Here is a 23533-nt window from a genome sequence, read left to right as displayed (position 1 = left end):
AGGCCAACTATGACGACCATAAAAATGTCGTAGCAAACGATTTGTAACAGAACACGAATTGTATTAATTCATTTTATTTGCAATCGTTGAACGTGTGTTTATGAAATGGCAGAGTATATTGAACACTTGTCACTATCACAGATGACGCTTGAACGCAACTATCAACCACTGCTGCCGCCCAAAAATCTTATCTAAAAATACCAGACATTAATAATTTTCTAGAAAGAGGCAGGCGAGTTGATAGCGTGCTACGATTACCAATGCGTAGGTCGTGGGAGGTCCCATTAGTCAGACGATATATGGGAGCTACGCCAAAGCGTATACTGATATTAAACATTTTTTGCAAATTAGGTTTTTACCCACACAGTTATCGAACAGCCAAATTTTTGGCTCAATTTTTGTCCGCTTTGGCTGAAATTTTGCATATGGTGCTTTGTTATGACTTTCAATAGCTGTAGCCAATTATGATTCAAATCGATCTACAGCCTGATATACTTCCCATATAAATCGATTTACCGATTTGTTTTCCTGAACCCTAACATGCCGCGATTGTAATCCGATTTGGCTGAAATTTTGCATATAGTGTTCTGTTATAACTTTTAACAACTGTGCCAAGTACGGTCAAAATTGGTCTAAACCAGATAATATAGCTTCCATATTTAAGTTGAATCCATGATGATGGGTTCCCAATATTAGAGCCGGCCGAACTTAGCACGCTTTTACTGGTTTCAGTTTAGGTATGAGTTACCGGATTTAGGACTAGGGGATGAAATAACTAGAATGACTAGGGGATGAAATAACTAGAATGAGTCCTCGGAATAAAGAGCAAAGTAGACGAAGACGCTGTTGGCCTTGTACTTCTGCAAGAGGACTTTCGGTAAGAATAAGCTCAGGGATGAACTACTGAATAGACACAGCCACAACAAGACTAGTTATGAAATATGTGGCAGTGATATGGTGGAAAGCTGTAAACCGGGAAAATCTTGTCTTTGATAGCTCACGAAAATCCAAGGTTCAGCCAGCGTTGGATTCGCTGTATTTACTGAAACCTACATCGCGGAATATGCTTCTATTCTAGGTCTATATTCGAAATTGTGGCCCCAAGGTTGGGTCTAGGTTGAGAGATTTGAGCATGATGGAGGAGGAATGTCGTTTTTTTTTATACTTCATATATTCAGGATATACATCAATCGAAATCATGCGCAAAATGATATTGTGGATGTCCAAAGCCCTTCTTAAGACCACTGCTGACAAATGGCAGTGGAATATTGTAAAGCTGTGAAAAGAAAGCCTTACTTCGAGAGTTCAAAAAGACCCATTGTGATCTGAATATACCCTATTGAGATAAAAGAGCAGAAAGAGCCACCATGGAGGGTAGCATGTTCGCCTATGCGCGCACCGGTAGCCGAGTTGGTAGCGTGTTTGAATTACAAGTGCAGGGGTCGTGGGTTCGATTCCCGTCAGAAGCCTTGGTCTGTCGCTACTGTGATATCACAATGGACCTAAAATTGTCTAAGTGAGTCTGTAAAGGTATGCCACTCTTACCTAACCTAACTATGTCCGCCTATGACGCCTGGGTTTAAGTCCCGGCGTAAACATCAGCAAATTTTTCAGCGGTGGCTTTTTCCTTACTAATGCTGGATACGTTTGTGAGTTATCCTGCCATGTTAACGCCGTTCGGTTTCGGCAAACAAAAGAAGGCCCCTTATCATTTGAGCTTAAACATGTATCGGATTGCACTCATTGATATGAGAGAAGTATACCCTATTCCTAATTGGAATGTTCATGGGAAAATTTAGTTAGAGATCTATTTATGGTACTGTTCCAACAAGGTAACGCTTAACTTGAAGGAACTCAACTTTTCTACAGAATTGCAGAAACGACCACTGTTCCATTTAAGAAATGGGAATAAAAAAACTGAAGAGAGCCTCGGACTACCAAGCACGGAAACCAACCTAAGATAGAATCTCTGGAACATGCTGTTTTTTTTTAGGGAAGTGGATGAATATAACTAGAGGGCGCAATTCTCTTCCGATTTTACTGAAATATTGCACGTGGCGTTTTGATATCACTTCCAACAACTGTGCTAAGTATGGTTCAAATTGGTTTATAACCTGATATAGCTGCAATATAAACCGATCTTGGGTCTTGACTTCTTGAGCCGCTAGAGGGCGCAATTCTCATCCGATTTGGCTAAAATTTTGCATGAGGTGTTTTGATATGACTTCCAAAAACTGTGATGAGTATGGCGCAAATAGGTACATAACCTGATATAGTTGCCATATATACTGATCTGTGTTCTTGACTTCTTGAGCCTCTAGAGAGCGCAATTCTCATTCGATTTGGCACAATTTTTGTGCAACGGCTTCTCGCATGGCCTTCAACATACGGGTGCAATATGGTCAGAATCGATCTATAGCTTGAAACGGCTCCCATATAAACCGATCTCCCGATTTTGCTTCTTGAGTCCCGAATTGGATTATAACTTGATATAGCTCCTCTTCCTCCGTCCTTATTCATTATTCTTTGTTTGCTTAAAAAGAGATACTGCGCAAAGAACTCGAGAGATACGATCCATGGTGGAGGGTATATAAGATTCGGCCCGGCCGAACTTGGCACGCTTTTACTTTTTTTTTTTTTTGTTTAGCGTAACCACAATCCTAGGAAGGAGTATCCCGCTTAGGAGACTCAAGTTTTCTATGAACAGTATGGTCTTGAATATAAGAGCGGCCAAGTAGAAGTGCATGGTGAGCGGAGGTAACCATGACGCTGTGATTACTTTGACCACCTATGACAAATAGCCAATTTCGGTATAACGTCAAACTGGGTCCTTATTATCCATCAAAGGATAATCGGCATGGAGAGTATACAGAGTCTCCCATGGGGACGCTCTTTGAGAATAACCATCAGTTGTCTTTTCAACCAAGACTGAAACGTTAATAGTAAACTACAAGCAAAAAAATAATTCATTAGCCATAAAAGAATTTTTCACCAAGTAAACTTCTTTTACGAAAAACGTTGGGACCTTGTTTACGATAAAATTTCAAGAATTTGTGACAAATACATAGGATGAGTATTTCTTTATGGCGCAAAATAGAAATTTTTGTCGTATTGGGTTGGGTGTTTGTAGAAGTATTGGGTTGTAATTGCGGATTTTTCATATAGTCGGCGTTGACAATTTTTTTCACAGCTTGTGACTTTGTAATTGCATTCTTTCTTCTGTCAGTTATCAGCTGTTACTTTTAGCTTGCTTTAGAAAAAAAGTGTAAAAAAGTATATTTGATTAAAGTTCATTTTAAGCTTTATTAAAAATGCAACCCAATATATTGATTGTTTTATTTTTAATACAAGAATTTTTCACCTAAAGGAAAATTTGAGAAATTGTCACTTTTCAAGTTTACATCCCCACACGATCGCGGCCCTCCCAATAATGACAGCTGACAAATTGATATTTATCTGTAAAAAAAAAAACAAAATTGGTCTCTTTTCAATCTACACTCTCTGCCAAAGAAAGAAGAGATGCAAGAAATAAAAAATCATCTTTTCATGTAACAAATTATCATTTGCTGTAAACGATGCACGTTTGGCTTAAAAGAAGTTTTGAATTTTTAGTTAAAGAGCCATCCTTTACCACAAACGAGGGTCATAAAAGTTCCACCATAACCGAAGTGACTTTAACATCAAAATTTGGAAAATTCACGACTAACGTTCAACAGTGGGGGAAAATGTTGCACAGTTACTATAAAAACAGTACATCCACAACAAAAAACAGATTTATTTGTCGCAAAGATATTCCAAACCCTTTTTTTGTTAATGTGTTGTTTCGACGTCAGTACATTCTTAGCCCGAGCCTCTGTTATGCAATTTGTAATCACTACATGAAGTCAAGTTAACTTTGTTGACAATAGATATGCCCTACACCACTACTGTGGTACAAGATATTATAATTGAGTGCATTTGTTTGTAACGCCTAGAAGGAAGATAGCTAGATCCATTGGTAAGTATACCGATCGCCTCATAATCACTTTCTGATTCGATTTGTCTGTCCGTCTGTCTATCCATGATAATTTGTGAAGAAAGTATTGGTCACAATTTTCAACCGATCTTCTTCAAATTTGACAGAAGGTTCTTTTTGGCTTTTTGGCCAATGGAAATTGGAAGAAATCAGTTCAGATTTGGATGTAGCTCCCATACATATGTTCGGTTTTGGTTTAAGTCGATTCAGATTGGACGGACATTTGCCACGAAAACTTCTCTTATGATCACTGGTGAGTCTCTTAGAAATCGGTTCAGATTTAGATATAGCTCCTATATACCTCCTTATTTTTACTTTTAGGGTCTTTGCAACGCATTTATCGGCCGATCATCTCAACAGTTTTCACAGCGATTTCCTATATGACCAAAACAATATGTACGGATTTTGTTCGAAATTCAGCATTTCAAATTTAGGCAAGTTTTAATTTTAACAGCTTAGCGTACATACCCAATGTGGTGTAGGATATCAAAAGGTCGGCTTTGTCCGACTTTAGCCCGTTCTCAATTGTTTTCGCTTTAATTTTATTTCGATCATTTGTTGCAACATTTCATTAATGGTTTGAAACTATTTTTAAAATTTCTTTTTATGTTGCTTACCTTATCAGGTGCTTTTGGATTGGCACCTAACTGCAGCAAGACATTGTAGAAATGCCCATTGTCCTTAATAACAGCGGCATAATGGAGAGCTGTACGACCATCAACATCTGTAGTGGTTGTGGTCTCTGGAAACCGGGCAGCCAAGTAACGAACGATATCTGAAATTGGAATATTTTGGTAAGTGTTTTTTTAGTTTTTCTTAAAGCTAAGACTATAAGCTCAACACAGGCTTGGGTCATCTTTTGGGTTAAGTTGAGAAATTAATTTTTCCTATAGAAGATAAGGTTAGGTAAAGTAAGGTTGAAAGGCACGCGTCTAGTAACCTTGTAAGCTGCCTGCGACATTCGTAGAATTTAGACTCTTGTGTTCGCCTTAAGAAATGAAAATGATTATAGCGAAAGGTTCATCACACTACGGTGCAAGGCAACAATACAAAAAGAGGAGTGGGAAACCAACGCACCCGATAAAAAGAAGGAATACGGGAGGACCGAGGAAGAGTGTTAATCGATAAGAGATTCCCCCATCAGTCATTTGATGCTTTAACAATAAAGAGGTTTTCACTAATAATCCAGTGACTTGTCCCCGCAATTGCGGACGGAATTACTGATTATTTACAAGGGGATAAATGGGAGCAACCTGGCAGGAATCCTAATTGAATGTTTTGGAATCATGGAATCATATACGCCTCTGGACTGTTGAATCGTCTTTCAGAAGGAAATTTTCGCGGTCCAGAAGGCATTGGGGACGTTGTCGATGCTGGAGCGACGGGCGGATCAGGCAATAATGATAAACATGGACAGTCAGCTGAAGCACAGTGGGAGAAAATCGAAAAAAAAAACTAGAAAAAAATATGCTGCGTGAGAACGGGAAGATTTATCACTTTGAAATTTGGAATGATTGGAGTTGAGGTGTGTAAAGTAAGTAAGTAAAATGTGGACACATTTTGCGACAAATCGTTGTAAATTTTGCCACAAATCCAAATGCCTTCGTAAATTGCAAAATACGGAGTAGGTCTCAATGAAAACTGTAGGGATTTTTGAGCAAAATTTGAAAAATCGGACCACAAACGAAGATTTGGCAAACCCAACAAATTTTCGAAATGACCAAATTAGGGCCTTGAAATTTTGCAATCAGCTCTAGCCATTCCAAATTTCAAGGTGATATCTTTACCCGTTCTCCCTCGGCATAATTTTTATTAGTTTTTTTTTCGATTTTCTTGCACCGGGCGGCGCTTAAGGTTCTGGCGTCAGGCTATCTGAGGTCCTGACTATTTAGAAGATGCAAAAATCTTCTTCGAACCATGCGAAATACTGTCAGGCTTTGCTGGGTCCTGGACCATCAAGCGAAGGGAAAATGAAGTCGAACACCAGCTGGCCAGGAATAGATCGCCAATTGTGTAGATCATGCTAAGGAATCTATCAACCTTCCCCTGTGCGAGTGGCTTATTAGTAGGGTGGATGACTTTTCGATGACCACGCGAACGAGTCGTGGACTGTTGGAATAGGTTGAAAGTTGGGGAAAGCCTAGTGGCTGAGTATATCGTTAAACTAGAAGTCGCTTATCCTGGAGCTTAGGAAGCACACTTCGGACAGCTGACAGCTGCTCCTCGAACCGTCATGTGCTTGATGTCGCATTGGGCACAGAGAGAGAGGCAGAATTCTGTAGTGTATGCGATAACGAGGAAGAGTTGGACACGGTCGAGCATCTGCCTACAATTGCGAGTTTCATTATACCTACCATCGTTGGATAAGGGGTGTATCCATTTATTCATTCCGTTTGCAAGACATCGAAATATCCATTTCTGACCCTACAAAATATATTTCGGATCGTCGTAAAATTCTAAAGCGATTTACCGATGCGCGTTGTAATCACGCTATAGCCTTCAGAAATTGAGATTTTGAGCTGAAATTAGGCACAGATACGTATTTTTGTTGCACGAAGGTTAAATTTTTGAACGGGTTAAATCGGACTATATTTAGATATAGCTGCCGTATAGACCGATCTATCGATTAAGGTTCTAAAACCTATAAAATCTACATTGTTTTCCTGATTTTGATTTGAAACAGTGAGTTGCATTAAGCCTCGGATCGGACGATATTTAGATATAGGTGCCATATAGACCGATCATCCAATTTAGCGTCTCAATCCTATAAAAAGCGGATTATTTACCCGATTTCGCTGAAACTGTTACTTGCATACGAATTCTTGGGACCTAAATCAAATATGATCCAGACCAGCACCCATTTAGATATAACTATGGATATGGGAATGGAGTATTAATAAATTAGGATGATTAATATACCCATGGTTGTGGGCATCCAGAGTTTGGCACGGCCGAAGTTAACACATTTTTAGTTGTTTTTTCTGTTTTTTATGCTGTCTTGAAATGTGCTATGCTGTAGCTTTATCTCTTTTTGCCGGTCTTTTTTTATTTTCTACCTCGATCTAGAAAGAACGAAATGGAGCTTGCCAGATGCTTCAATTTAAGGTTGTTAGTCGCACGCCTTTAAGCAACCTTAACCTTCACTGAACGATTTCGCCAGAATTCGAAACCAGGTTGGGCGTCATATCAAAGGTGGGCTAAGACCAGGTCATATCATATGGAAAAAATCGAGGCGGCGCTAGTTAACCTGGTAGAATCGAAATTGGATTGGATTTCTGAGACAACACTGGGTGGGTCAAGTCCTAGACAGTGTTTAGCTACACTATTGGATTAACGGAACTCTGGTATTACCATCTGATATACGGGAGAGAACGGGAGTTGGCACACATTGAAAACCCAAAGTCTAAGTCCTACTTCCGCTTGCATGGCCATATGAAGGTTCGGGTTAAGCTTCGTGGAAGAAAATGTCAGCCCAATTGACTACAAATTGAGGTTTCCAATGCCTCAATACCCTAACCTGTCCAGTCTTTCTAGAGTTCATACCAACCGTTGACCATTCAGATAACTTCGTCAATTGTGGGTCTCATTCATAGGGTGGAATGAGACCCACAATAGAAAAGAGACATCATCCAACCACCATGATGACCAATTTATCCGCGTAAGCAAACTTTCTTTGTTGTAATCCTCATATTTTTCCGGGTGGGCCAGTAGGCCCAGCGCCCCAACCGCATAGGTTTTGTGCGATTGCACATGTATCTCTCGATGTCGCCAGCCTCTTGCTTCAAGATCCGACGATCGTCTCCAGCCGCCATTTACCTGAGAACAAACGCGAATGTTGGCCATTGGTTATTTGAAGACACCAAGTACTTGCCTTCTCATTTCGAGTATCATTGGCAACCAGTATTAAAGAATGTGCCACCTGATGCCTCACTTAGACTCTCTTGTCGATATCGCTGACTACCCGCGGCCGCATTTGCACCTACTCCTCACAAATACGAAGTTTTCCACTATCCGCTACCTGTGGAAGCGCGTGTTAACGATGAAAAACACACAAATCAGAGCTCAAAGTTACAGTCTGTTTACAGCTCACAGTTAGTTAACCCGTGTTGGCCGGTTAAGCGACAACTTTCACCTTTTCCAACTCGAAAGTCAATTACATTGATAAACAAAAGCCACAAAAGAGAGTCAGAAATTCTTCCCTGTGGAGTTGCTCTAGTCACAATCTTTCTAATACAGCATTCACTAGGGATTCGTCTATAATCCGGCCACCTGAGAGTCTGGTCCTTTTATGACCAGAAGGCTGGCAATTTGAAGTTGCCTATCTCCAAATTCCCTTCTGTAGTTAACCATATCATGAAGGGAGTTTTCAAACGACCGGCCCTGATATTTGCATGTATCACCAGGTCCCAGCATAAGTTGAAGCTGACTTGTTCCTGTATTAGAGTGATTAACAACCCCACAGGGATAAATGGCACACACTGGGATGGGATTGAAAGAACTGGAAAAATTGTAGCGTTTAAGAACGGGTACAGATAACCCCTTCAAATTGTTCCAAGCTCAATATTTTTGAAAATCGGACCACAAATGAATACTTGGTAACCCAAACAAATTTAATGACCAACTTCAGGGGTCCGCCAAGAAGAGCTGGCACTATTGATATTTAATTTTTTTACTCAATATTGATTGATTTTTTTCCAATGGGTACTATCGGAAAAGTTAATTTTTTTTGGAATATTAAACAACAAAAATAAGCGATGCGACACTAAATGTATCCTTTAAAACACGATTAGACTAACATTTTGTACAATGATTTCTCTCATGACTTTCGTCATGTCCGTCCGTCTATCGAAAGCACGCTATCTTTCGAAGGAGTAAAGTTAGACGCTTGTAATTTTACCCAAGTATATATATAAACCGATCTTAGGTCTTGACTGGCTAGAAATTCGCACATGGCGTTTAGGTATCACTTGGAACAACTACGCTAAGTATGATTCAAATCGGTGCATATCCTGATATAGCGTTCATATAAACCGATCTTGGATCTTGACTTCTTGAGCCACAAGAGGGCGCAATTCTTATCCGATTTGACTGAAATTTTGCACGAAGTGTTTTGTTATGACCTTCAAACACTGCTAAGTACGGTTCATATCCGTACATAACCTGATATAGCTGCCATATAAACCGATCTTGGATCTTGACTTCTTGAGGCAATAGAGGGCGATTTGGCTGAAATTTTGTACAACGGCTTCTCCCATGACCATCAACATACATGTCGAATATGGTCTTAATCGATCTTAGCCTGATACAGCTCCCATATAAACCGATCTCCCTATTATGCTTCTTGAGCCCCTGCAAGGCGCTATACTTATCCGAATGGACTGAAATATTACTCAATGACTTCTACTATGGTCTTCAACATGTACTTCACTTATGGTCCGAGTTGGATAACTGGATATATCTCCAATAGCGCAACAAATCTTATCCATTATTCCTTGTTTTCCTAAACAGAGATACCGCACAAAGAACTTGACAAATTCGATCCATGGTTTATCTTGCAATTACTACAACTTAGAGCATGAAAATGTGTTGGTGTTCCAAACATGACAGGTCATTTATTTCGGTTTCTGCAGCTCTTTAATAAACCACAATAACCACCCAATTAACTCTCACTTCCAAAATATATGGCATTTTATTGAACTATTTGGGGTGCAATTAAATTTTTTAATAAGCTAACTTACCACTATGACCAAATAGTACCGCCACATGTAGAGGTGTCGCTCCATTTGGAGATATTTCATCTTTGGCTATGGCAAACTTTCGTCTATCCAAGGCCTGTTGCAAGTTTAACAAACTACCATTGCGCGAGGCCTCATGCACTCTCCTTATTTTGTCCTTAAAATCAAAATAAACAAAAAGTCTTAAATAAAGAATTCCATCCGATTTCCTTTCCCCACTTACCATGTAATTAGGCACATTTCTTAGAAATGCTTGGATTTCGGGCTCTGTTGCATTCACATCCAGCAGCTTTTGACCATCGCCGTTCAATACAATCTGGGCTAACTTTTCCATATCTCCTGAGGCTATGATCTTGTCAATGCGTGACTCCTTATTTTTGGTTGTGGTGTTTTTTTGTTTTTTTTTTTTTTTGCATAAAGGATGGAGTAGGAGGGTTTCGTGATGATAAAATATGGCAGGGTTAAGTAGATGTATCACCAAATAAATATAATCAAATTTTTAAACACATAAAATGACGCAAAAAAAATAATGGATTAAAGAAAAAATCGAACAGATGTACAAAGACAAGGAACCTAAAAAGAGCATCAAAGGAAAGGTGCGGATAAGGTGTTTTTTAAGAAATGGGGGAAAACTACTGAGAGCTAAAGAAGTTAATAGCCAAAATAGAAAGAATCAATTGGGAGAGAAAGCTTTCAGGGATGAAGACTCTAAGGGTTTAAACTACAGCAATAGAGAGAGAGAAAGAGAGAGAGGGAAAACAGGATACTAAAAACGGGTGATGTTTGACGTTCGAAGGATGTGTGTATGAGTTATAGCTAATCAACTTATCGATCGTTTAAAACTCATAAGAAATAAAAATATCGAAAGTTGTAACAGCGTCGTAATGGTTTGTTTGCTGAGAGGAAAAAAATAAACAAACAGGACAACAATAGGAGTTTTTTGAAAAGTTATACTTCATCATCATCATCATCATTATCATCATCAACATAAGCAGCAGTTTGAGACTGAACTGTATTATCTTCAGCATCGCCATGTACAAAACCCTCTATGGCCAGCGAGGAGGTGGGAGAATCGGCATCACCTTCAGCATCCTCCTCAGGGTCTCCGCCATTACCATCTGCCTCATTGGCATCCACCTCCTTGGCATCAAGCTCTTTGGCATCCACCTCTTTGGCATCAACCTCATCGGCTTGATCCTCAACTTTTTCGACTTCTTTTTCCTCCTCTTGGCTAGTTTCATGGACTACTGTTGCCACCTCAGGCTCCTGGGAATATATACAAGGGGAAAAAGATTTTGTTGTGGAAAGGAAGACAATAACATACGTTTGGCCAATTTAGCTAAAATGCATCAAAAACTACAAAAAAATCTACAAAATCATGCACTGCATTCTATGTTGTTTTTGTTAAAGAAAACTATGGCTTAAACTCTCTACTTGAGCTGTTTATGCATGCTATTTGAGTTTTAAACTTTAGGGTTGATAAGAAATTAAAACCACATCTAATTTTATGGAATCGCCTGTGTGGAAACTAATGATTATTTTTGTTTTTTTTTTATACCACCACCATAGGATTGGGGTTAGACTCGTTTTTGTTATTCCGCTTACAACACTTCAAAACATTCATTTTCCACCCCACGGATCATAATATTCTTGATCATCGTAAAATTTTAAAACATTTCAGGCAAGTCTTTATTGCTGTCTATCCATTAGTTGCAATTGCACAACATCCTTTAAATATAAATCCTTTGTATTGATAGTCGAAAAGATCCGCATTGTGTCCAAACCCAGCATGAGTTTTTGAACGGGCCAAATCGGGCCATAGATCTTGATATGATTTTGCTGCAATTTCGAAGAAAACCTGGAGCACCCTTGACCATTATGGTCCCCATCGAACGATATTTAGTTATAGCTGTCACCTAGAACTACCTCATATTTATGAACTAATAGCTGGCGCGGTGCGCTTCTCTATACCATAGAATGGTTTTTATACCCTCCACCATAGGATAAGGGGTATACTAATTTCGTCATTCCGTTTGTAACACCTCGAAATATGCGTCTATGGGGGAGGTATATATTCTTGATCGTCATGACATTTTAAGTCGAGCTAGCCATGTCCGTCCGTCTATCCGTCCGTCCGTCTGTCCGTCCGTCTTACAAAAGCACGCTAACTTTCCTAGGAGTAAAGCTAGATGCTTGAAATTTTGCACAAATCATTCTTATTAGTGTAGGTCAGTTGGGATGGTAAATGGGCCAAATAGGTCCATGTTTTGATATAGCTGCCATATAAACCGATCTTGGGTCTTGACTTCTTGAGCACCTACAGGCCGCAAGTCTTATCCGATTTGGCCGAAATTTTGCACGTGGTGTTTTGGTATCACTTCCAACAACTGTGCTGAGTATGGTTCAAATCGGTTTATAACCTGATATAGCTGTCATGTAAACCTATCTTGGGTCTTGACTTCTTGAAACGCTAGAGGGCGCAATTCTTATCCGATTTGGCTGAAATTTTGAGTGAAGTTGTTTATTATGACTTTCAATAACTGTGCTGAGTATGGCTCAAATCGGTCCATAACTTGATGTAGCTGCCATATAAACCGATCTTGGATCTTGACTTCTTGAGCCGCTAGAGGGCGCAATTCTTATCCGATTTGGATGAAATTTTGCATGAAGTTGTTAATTATGACTTTCAACAACTGTGCTAAGTATGGTTTAAAGAAAAAAAGAAGAGGTGTCGTTCTGCGGCGCGCCGGCCTCGGCTATAAAAGGAGGTCCCACATCATTGAGCATAAAATTTAATGGGACAGCACTCATTGATTTGTAAAAGGTTTGCCCCAGTTCCTTAATGGAATGGTCGTGGTCAAATTTGCATTTGTATTTTCTTATGGCTTTCAACAACTGCGATAAATATGGTTCAGTTCTGTAAATAACGTTATATAGCTGCCATATAAACCGGTCTGGGATCTTGACTTCTTAGCCCCTAGAGGTCGCAATTCTTATCCGATTGTGCTGAAATTTTGTACAACGGCTTCTCTCATGACCTTCAACATTCGTTTCCAATATGGTCTTAATCAATCGTTATTCTGATACAGCTCGCATATAAACCGATCTCCCGATTCTGTTCTGTTCTTATCCAAATGGACTGAAACATTACACAATGACTTCTACTTCGGTCTTCCACATTCAATTCACGTATGGTGAGAGTCGGACTACAACTTGATATATACCCAATAGCATAACAATTCTTATCCATTATTCTTTGTTAGCCTAAAAAGAGATACCGCGCAAAAAACTCGACAAACGCGATCCATGGTGGAGAGTAGATAGGATTCAGCCCGGTTGAACTTAGCATGCTCTTATTTGTTTGAAAATGGATTTTTCTTTAAGCATTTTTAAGCTGGTGATCGAGACATTCAGGGCTACGGGTATCTTTCAGATCCACACTAATTAGTTCTGTTACGACTTCCGACAACTGTGCCAAGTACGGTCCAAATCGGTCTATAACCCGATATAGCTCCCATATAAACCGATCTACCGATTTGACTTCTAGAGCCCAAAGAAGCCACAATTTTTGTATGATTTGTCTAAAATTTTGACATAGTGTTCTGTTATGACTTTCAACAAATGTGGCAAGTGGGGTCCAAATCGGTCTATAACCTGATATAGCTCCCATATAATCCGATCTCCCGATTTGACTTCTTGAGCCCCTGGAAACCGTAATTTAGTCCGATTTAGCTAAAATTTTGCACATGATGTTCTGTTATGACTTTAAACAACTGTGCCAAATACGCTTTAAAACGGTCTATAATCTGATATAGCTCTCATATAAACCGATCTCCCGATTTGACTTCTTGAGTCCCACAAGCCTCAACTTTTGTCCGATATAACTGAAATTTTGCATGTGGTGTTCTGTCACCACTTTCAAGAACTATGCCAAGTACGGTTCAAATCAATCTATAATCTCATATAGCTCCCATATAAACCTGTCTAGTACTCGTCCCTTTGACATCTGTGTCAAATATGACGCGTTGTTAAAAATTCTTGCCGAGTGTGGTCTAGAGCAGACCCAGTTAGGATGTAGCCCCTATATATACTGATCCCCTCATACAAAGTCTTGAGCTTCTAAAACCACATTTATTACCTGAGTTAGTTTCAATTTGGTACGGTAAGTTATATTCGCTCTTTTGACATCCGCCGAAGTATTGAGCCGAAATTAGAGACCGGTTTGTAGTTACATAATGCCAGATAAATAATTCTTACTATATAACCGGAGGCGTTGAGGTTGATGTCAAGTTCGGAGTTGAGGATCAGCCCCCACAACCTTTTTTCGAATCGGACCATATTTGGATATTTTGCAAAAATTTCATACATACATTCCATTAAGCAACTGTACGTGCTGTACGATTCAAGTTTTAAGCTTAATGTTAAAGGACTTTTTTCTATAGCCGAGTCCGAATGGTATGCCACAGGGCGACTCGTGTTTGGGGAGAAGTTGTTACTTTTCCGCTAAGCCATGTATCCCACAAGTGTCCGCTACTGAGGGATTTATCAACCGAGGTCGTTAGACGCGTGCCCTTTTCCCCGACCAAGGTTAGATTGAAAAGAGGGCGCAGATATAAATCCGCCCCTGGCCACTATGAACATACACCTAAGCCAGAAATCGGCTAATCTAAAAGTAAGTAAATAATCTATAAAGAAAATTTTAGGTTAGGAATTCCGTGTTACTTACAAAATCCTTAATTATTTTCCATACCACTCCCCAAAGTTGGTTCATGTCTGGTATCGGGTTCCCACCTAAGTACCGGTATCTATTGGACGCGAAAGCCGGGCAATGACAAAGGAAATGCTCCAATGTGTCATCATCTTCTCCTCATGCCCTAAACATGCTATCACTTGCCGCACCGATTTTACATAAGTGAGCTCGTAGTCCTATGTGTCCCGTTATGATACCAATAGCTATACAGACCTCCTTCTTGCTTCATTTCAGTTCAATAGTCTCGTCTTCTCACGATCTGCATCCCCCTATAGGATTTTCACCGTCCGTTCGCTGTTCCACAATGTTGCATGCGCATTCGTCGCCCACTCCATTAACTCGGACTGCGTCGACTCGAAAGGCTTCGGGTTAACCAAGTTTATTGACGGCAGTCCTCTGGTCTTCACCGCCAAATCGTTTGCCTTTTCATTTCCCCTTACTCCGTTATGGCCTGGCACCCACACGATGCGAATTTTGCCATCCTCAGAGAAGGCTTTAATCTCTATCTTACACTGCAAGACTGTTCGTGACCTTACCCTCCTGGTTGTTATTGCCCTTATGGCAATTTTACTGTCGGTAAAGATGTTCACACTCGACGTCCTCGCGTTAGCACCACACCACCTCACGCATTCTGTGATCTCCCGGATCTTCGCCTGCAGGACCGTATTATGGTCAGGCAGTCTAAAACAGATCTCAGTCCCTGGGTTCTCAATCTATACCCCCCAGGCCCACTCTGTCCTCGAGCTTTGATCCATCCGTGTAACATGACCTTCCAGATGGCAATACTAGGGTTCCGTCAATCCAAGACTGTGCCGATGGCAGCAGTGCCTCGCACTCGTTTTCAAGATTCATCTCAGGTATCCGATCGGAAACCTCTTCTCTTCCTTCCAGGTTTCCTATCGTCGCCTCGATTATACCGCGATGGTATGAGCTGCTCCCATCCTTAATCCATTCTCCCATCACCTTAAGTCTTATAGCCGCAGTGGCTGCCTCACACTTAATCTGTATGTCAATGGGTCGGATATCTTGAATAGTCTTCAGTGCCCTAGTGGGCGTGGTCCTCATCGCTCCGCCTATGCCAAGACAACATGATCTCTGAACCTGTTGTATGGTCCTTATATTGCACTTTTTCTCCACAGCAGTCCACCAAACTACTGAGGCGTAAGTAAGTATTGGTCTAATCACGCTCCTGTAGAGCCAGTGGACTATCCTGGGATTCAGGCCCCATTTCGAGCCTACCCAACCTTACTACAGTGTTGAATTGCATTTCCAAACCTGTGCCATAACTCATAGATTTTTTAGATGGTACTTTGCGAATATCGAATGCCTATGTCCGAACCCATTTGTCCCAATTCCGTAGACTCTGTCTCTAGACTTCATCTGTGATCAATCTGAACTTTGACTACAAGAAAAAATCGTTAGACAGAACATCAGGTAGATTGGCAGGCACACTTAGCTTAATCAACTCAAAAATATCTGCTAAACCAATTGGAATGTTTATTCATGGTATTGAAACAATTTCCGGCATTGCTGTAGGTTATAGAATGATACAACACTTTGTGCTGCAGAGCTGTGCCGAGAATTGACTTGCCTGTATTTATGGGTTGTATTTATGGGTTGCCCAAAAAGTAATTGCGGATTTTTCATATAGTCGGCGTTGACAAATTTTTTCACAGCTTGTGACTCTGTAATTGCATTCTTTCTTCTGTCAGTTATCAGCTGTTACGTTTAGCTTGCTTTAGAAAAAAAGTGTAAAAAAAGTATATTTGATTAAAGTTCATTCTAAGTTTTATTAAAAATGCATTTACTTTCTTTTGAAAAATCCGCAATTACTTTTTGGGCAACCCAATACAATATTGCTGCGTAAATATTTTTTATTTAATAAAATTCAAATAGATATATTTTGCATATATTTTGCAATATTAGAAATTACCTTAAATTCCTGACAGACAAAATCTAATGCAAATGTTACTCCATGTCATTCTATCAGCTCTTCGTATCTATTTACTACGAAGGAAACTTGTCAGAGTATCTCATATCTGCGACTCACAACTGACGTTTCATTACAAAATATGAAAATAAAATAAAAAATTACAAAAAGAAAACAAATTTAAGCTTTCCTACACATGGACTGTTGCATGATTAGATGCCATTTTAGATAGAATTTGCAACGAACACCATGAGAAACGATTTTTTGACAGTTACAACAGGAAAACGAAAAGGGAAACTTTAAACGCCAAGCATTTCAACTATTTCTAGGTTAAAGTCAATTTGAATATGAAAATGCATAACTTCTAATTTTAAGCTATTTGAGGGGGGTGGGGGTAAAAAAATCGGGCAAGTGGGTATCGAATTTAGTATGTCAATGAGTAATCAAAAAAAAAGTTGTTGATGTTTACACATGCAAAGTTTTTTTTTGTTCCTTAAATTGTGAATAAGGAGGTTGTACTTACATGTGTTAAATTTTTATGTGTCAAATTCACGCGTCATAGTATTTGCGACGAAGGGTTTGTTCTCAAGGATTAATAGAGGTTTTTAAAATTAGACTACTTCATTATGGCAACAATTTTAAACCCAAAATAATAATTTGGAATCTTAGAGCAAAAATACCTATCTGTTGATTGTGTGATATTTTTACACTCTGGCGGTGGTCCATGCTCGAAATCCATTGGTTTTAAAACCATATCTTGTTATTTTTTTTTGGTAGTAGGTAGTTTGCTTGATTGGAGCCACCGTGGCGCAGAGGTTTACTACATGTCCGCCTATGACGCTAAAAGCCTGGGTTCGAATCCTGGCTAGAACAGCAAGAAATTTTTCAGCTGTGGTGATCCCCTTCTATGTACAATGCTGGCGACAAAATATTAGCTATACCATGTAAAAACTTTTTCCCAAAAGAAGTGTCGTTTTGGGGCAAGCGGTGGTTCGGATTCAGATATAACAAGTAAAGGGTGATTTTTTTGAGGTTAGAATTTTCATGCATTAGTACTTGACAGATCACGTGGGATTTCAGACATGGTGTCAAAGAGAAAGATGCTCAGTATGCTTTGACATTTCATCATGAATAGACTTACTAACGAGCAACGCTTGCAAATCATTGAATTTTATTACCAAAATCAGTGTTCGGTTCGAAATGTGTTCAAATTTTGACAAATTTTGTTCAGCGATGAGGCTCATTTCTGGTTGAATGGCTACGTAAATAAGCAAAATTGCCGCATTTGGAGTGAAGAGCAACCAGAAGCCGTTCAAGAACTGCCCATGCATCCCGAAAAATGCACTGTTTGGTGTGGTTTGTACGCTGGTGGAATCATTGGACCGTATTTTTTCAAAGATGCTGTTGGACGCAACGTTACGGTGAATGAACACATTTCGAACCGAACACTGATTTTGGTAATAAAATTCAATGATTTGCAAGCGTTGCTCGTTAGTAAGTCTATTCATGATGAAATGTCAAAGCATACTGAGCATCTTTCTCTTTGACACCATGTCTGAAATCCCACGTGATCTGTCAAATACTAATGCATGAAAATCCTAACCTCAAAAAAATCACCCTTTAAAAGCGTGCTAAGTTCGGCCGGGCCGAATCTTATATACCCTCCACCATGGATCGCATTTGTCAAGTTCTTTTCCCGGCATCTCTTCTTAGGCAAGAAAAGGACGAAAGAAACGATTTGCTCTGATGTTAGAACGATATCAAGATATGGTCCGGTTCGGACCACAATTATATTATATGTTGGAGACCTGTATAAAATGTCAGCCAATTCGAATAAGAATTGCGCCCTTTGGGGGCTCACGAAGTAAAATAGAGAGATCGATTTATATGGGAGCTGTATCGGTCTATAGACCGTTGATGTTGATGGTCATGAGAGGATCCGTCGTTCAAAATTTCAGGCAAATCGGATAATAATTGCGACCTCTAAACGCTCAAGAAGTCAAGATCCCAGATCGGTTTATATGACAGCTTTATTAGGTTATGAACCGATTTGAACCATAGTTAGCACAGTTGTTGGATATCATAACAAAATACTTCGAACAAAATTTTATTCAAATCGGATAAGCATTGCGCCCTCTAGTGGCTCAAGAAGTCAAGACTCAAGATCGGTTTATACGGCAGCTATATCAGGTTATGGACGGATTTCAACCATACTCAACACAGTTGTTGGAAGTCATAATAAAACACCTCATTCAAAAGTTCAGCCAAATCGGATAAGAAATGCGGCCTCTAGAGGCTCAAGAAGTCAAGATCCCAGATCGGTTTATATGGCAGCTATATCAGATTATGAACCGATTTAAATCTTATTTGGCACAGTTCATAATAAAATACGTCGTGCAAAATTTCAGCCAAATTGGATAGGAATTGCGCCCTCTAGAAGCTCAAGAAAGCAAGTCCCCAGATCGGTTTATATGAGAGCTATATCAGGTTATGTACCGATTTGAACCCTACTTGGCACAGTTGTTGGATATCATAACAATATACTTCGTGCAAAATTTCATTCAAATCGTATAAGAATTGCGCCCTCTAGTGGCTCAAGAAGTCAAGACCCAAGATCGGTTTATACGGCAGCTATATCAGGTTATGGACCGATTTCATCCATACTCAACACAGTTGTTGGAAGTCATAATAAAACACCTCATTCAAAAGTTCAGCCAAATCGGATAAGAAATGCGCCCTCTAGAGGCTGAAGAAGTCAAGATCCCAGATCGGTTTATATGGCAGGTTATGAACCGATTTGAACCATACTTGGCACAGTTGTTGGATATCATAACAAAATACTTCGTGCAAAATTTCACGATCGGTTTATATGCCAGCTATATCAAAACATGGACCGATATGGCCCATTTACAATCCTAACTGACCTACACTAATCAGAAATATTTGTGCAAAATTTGAAGCAGCTAGCTTTACTCCTTCGAAAGTTTGCGTGCTTTTGACGGACAGACCGATGGACATGGCTAGATCGACATAAAATGTCACGAAGATCAAGAATATATAAACTTTATGGGGTCTCAGACGAATATTTCGAGTAGTTAAAAACAGAATGACGAAATTAGTATACCCCCATCCTATGGTGAAGGGTACATAAAGAAGGTTACTTATCATTGAGTTTAAAATTTGAATCGGATAGTGAGAAGTTTACCTACTGTTCTTTGGTGATTGGCATGTACCACGCTTTATATACTGACTGCCCAAACCTAAGGCTGGTGTTATGGCTTTGGACCTCGCTAATCCAGGCTAGGCTAATGATAGAGTTCTGACAATCTTTCGCAATGTTCGTTCACTGAAGTCATATTAAACGAAGGGAAATACCTACTACTCCAGATTTTTTCTAAATAAGGATAAGATAGGAATCGTCAACCGTCTGTTGTGACACAGCTTCCTAATTATGTTTTGGTAACTGAAGGTTTACTCATATTGCCCCATAAGATATTTGTTTGAAGTGTTCCGATACCAGACATCGTCATCATCAAAGTATGAAAAGATTCGAGCAATTTCGTTAGAACGTCGAAGTGTATCGATGACAGTCCATTGCGGGATGGCTGGCTTGGTTTTTTCAGAGTACTTGAAAGCAGGAAGCTCTTTTTCTTCTTCAGCATTTTAGCAGTGTTATGTTCTTCGGGAGATCTGATTCTTTTTCCAGCTTCCGTAGAAGTGCTTGGAAAGTCAGTTCGACTGCGATGTCGGTACATACTCCTCCGTTTCCTTCGTCGTGCCCCGGATTGTTTCCCTGTCTGCTTGAGAGCTTAGCAAAGCCATCGTTCACTTCTGCCGTCATCCCGATGCCCTTATCTCTCGATTTGGCTGCGGTGACTGTTTCATTGATACCGTCGCTGTCTGAATCCGAGTCAGAAACACCACCTTTACTTAAAGACTGGAGACAAACTGTGCATCCCTCTGGTTTATCCGTCTCTCCCACATTAATTACTCTGACGACTAGTTGTGCGCTTGCATCATGACTCTTGCATGACCCTTTTCGGTCAGCACACATGACCCTTTTCAGCCAGCGTGTCCCTTTTCGGTCAGCATGACCCTTCTATAGGTCTAGGTGCCTTGGGAAGAACACCGCAATTATTGGATTTCTGGAGTCCATTTCTAGCCTACCCCAAAAATTCTTTACGGTGATAGTTTTAACTCAGTCATCGCTCGTTTGCTTCATACACATTCACAGCACCACCGCAAAATCATTTGTGTTTTTGTAAGAGTGTTTGCAATGATTAGAGTTGAATGATTGCGTTGATTCGAAGAGACAAGTGTTTTCGCGGTACACCGCAAATTCGATACAGACCTCTGCACCAAATCCCTCAGTAAACTAAAGAGTAAGACGAGAACTTTTTTTTTGCATCCTAGTATAGCCGCTCCACTAGTGGAGATTTCAGCAGCAACATGCCATAGCCTGGTACCAGCCATAAGTCAAATCTTAGCAAACTCCGGGGCTTTATTACTGCCGCCCATTGGAGAACTATCTACTTCGAGGTGAAGAGCTATTGTATTATTGTGGAACATATTGAAAAAACGTCTACTCAATGGTTTTAACCAAAATGAATACGAAGTGATCTTTAAAAGGTAAAGTGTAGACAATTCACCGCCCGAATACAAATTTCATATAACTTTTCAGTGTTATTTAATTTGTGAAATTCAATAATTTTTATAATATTTTTCATCTAAGCCTTATCTAACATATCTCCTCTAAAAACCCTGACATTTTTCTCCTCAACAGACATTTTAGCTTTTTTCAGTTACAAAATTTGGAAAAAAATCCTCAACACAAAACCAAAAATAATAACAAAATTCAAATTTCATAATATTTCATAAAATATATAGTGTTTTATTAATAATTATTATAATTTCTTGCTCATCGATTAAGAATTTTTAAAACAATTACACAATACTTATAGAAAAGTTATTATGCCATTAAAATTAGTACAAGTTACAAAGGTTGCACATAGTAAGTAGAAAATTTTGAATTTGATCAAGTCGAATGGGAGACCAAAAGACTACTACGGTGCCATTGAGATTACACAGACATGTAAAAAATGTATTCAACTACTAATTGCAAATAGGAAACATTTCAAATTAGTTACTAAGACAATGGTTTGTTTTGTTATTTATTTCTACTGAGATTTGCTTTGTCATCTAAACAAATCCAAAGTGCAACAATGGGTTTTTAGAGAAGGGGCAAGTGAGGTAAGTGGGTGTTGTGAGAAGATATTTGTTTTTTTTTTTTGGTGGAATTTAATTTTTGTCATAAATATTCCAATTAACTATAGAAGTTTTGTTTGGTTTTTGTTTTTTTTGTTAGATAGAGAACGAATTGAAAGTTTAGAGTGTGCCAAATTGTACCTCATCTTCGTCATCGGCCAAATCATCACTACTCTCGGTGCCACCACCAACATTTTTGGCACTTTTCCTACTACCGCTTCGTATGCCATTTACTTTGGGATGATCTTTGGACTTGGGCGAGGCGCTACCTAAGACCACATCACCAGATTCAGTTTCATCGGTTTTTCCCTTGTCATCTGAAGAGGTAAAGATATTTGTGATTTTATTAGACAATTCTTGTATGTTATCATTGAGATTTTCGGAGATTTCATCGAATTTTTGTGTCAGACCCTCGCGAATATCTTGTAGAAGACTTTGTTCGGTTTCCTGAGAATCTTCTTCATTGGAGGGTTCAGAGTTGTCTTTTTTCTCAATATGCGAAGAAGAGTTTTCGAGTTGCTGAGTTTCAGCCTCTTCGGTTCCATTTTGAAGACTTTCATCGTTTGTGTTATTATTATTCTCATCCTCGGTGCTGTTGTCCTTGTCATGAGAAGAAGAATCTTCCGGAACTTCATTTGGTTTGGCTTCATCGAATGCCTTATTTTCAATATCATTCGTCTTAGTTTCCACACCATTGGCTTCAATTACAATATTATTGGATTCAGTTGCATCACCTTTGGTCTCATTTTCAATATCATTGGGCTCATCTGGAACTTCTTTGGTTTCATTCTCCTCTTCTTTCTCTGGTTCATTTACATTCTCATCTTCAAATTGTTCATTTTCATATTCATCGCCCTCGTGATTATTTTTTTCTTCTTCTCCTCCTTTGGATTTGTCTTCTTCCTTACCAGCTTCATGGTCATCTTCATTATTTAGTTTTTCATTGCTTTGTTCTTTATTATTTAGTTCTTTATTATTTAGTTCTTCATTATTTAGTTCTTCATTATTTAGTTCTTCATTTTTTTGTTCTTCATTATTTAGTTCTTCATTATCCTTACCCGTTTCGTTTGTTTCAGTATTGTCTTCCTTATTTTGCTCACTGATTACTTTGCTTTCTTCTCCATTATTATTAATATTTTCATTTTCATCATCATCTTGCTTACCTTCACCATTCATTGTTGCTGCTTCATTCTCAGACTGTTTCGAATTTTCTTCATTCAACAGGTTTTCTTTATGGGACTCCTTCTCTTCAGAATCTTTACTCTCAACTACATTGTCAACTTCCTTATTGCTTTCATTATCTTCTGTGGATTCTGTTTCATTTTCTTCCTTATCATTTGTTTGTTCTTTCGTTTCATGATTATCTTCCAGTTGTTCCCCGTTTTGTTTAGGTTCCTCACTGGCTGCCTCTTCTGTAGATTCTTTCACTTCACTATCGGCTGTGGTATTTTCATTGTTGACTTCTTCATTGTTTGTCTCACTCACTCCCTTTTCATTTTCTTCCTTATTGCTCTCTTCGTTTTCTTGAGTTCCTTCTTCTTTATTTGTATCATTGTCTTTAGATTCATTTTCATTAGTCTTGTCATGGTTTTCTTCACCATTATCAGCACTATTAGTCTCTTCTGCAGCTTCATTGGTTGTAATATCAGTTTCTGGTTCCACTTCCGTTTCTGCTTGTGCTTCCGTTTCCTCATTTTCTTTTGGCTCATCCATAATGGCATTCGATTCATTTACAGACTGTGTTTGTTTCTGTAAAAAGTAAACAATTGTCGACTGATTTCTTTCGTTTTGTCTTTTGCGTTTATTAAACTTTTTTTTGCAACTTTCAATAAAATGCA

General features: G+C 39.1%; 1 protein-coding gene across 10 annotated transcripts in view; it reads right to left on the bottom strand.

Annotated features, from left to right (window-relative positions):
* LOC106087756 (arginine kinase) overlaps positions 1-23533 on the bottom strand; it is a 159395-nt gene that overhangs the window by 37290 nt on the left and 98572 nt on the right. For 5 of the 10 annotated variants that reach the window (XM_013252897.2, XM_013252898.2, XM_013252900.2 and 2 more), the window contains exons 9-13: positions 21837-23444; positions 10705-11016; positions 9974-10120; positions 9754-9907; positions 4633-4790 (exon numbers count right to left, since the gene is read on the bottom strand). In XM_013252897.2, the coding sequence (XP_013108351.2) occupies positions 4633-4790; positions 9754-9907; positions 9974-10120; positions 10705-11016; positions 21837-23444 (2379 nt within the window). The remainder of the gene's footprint in view (positions 1-4632; positions 4791-9753; positions 9908-9973; positions 10121-10704; positions 11017-21836; positions 23445-23533) is intronic. The other 5 variants (XM_013252904.2, XM_059369207.1, XM_013252901.2 and 2 more) reach the window with 5 other exon arrangements.

This window comes from Stomoxys calcitrans, chromosome 5 (assembly GCF_963082655.1).
Source record: "Stomoxys calcitrans chromosome 5, idStoCalc2.1, whole genome shotgun sequence".
Classification (NCBI taxonomy): Eukaryota; Metazoa; Arthropoda; class Insecta; order Diptera; family Muscidae; genus Stomoxys; species Stomoxys calcitrans.
Note: the sequence above shows the minus strand (reverse complement) of the source record. Positions and strands in the feature narration are given on the sequence as shown.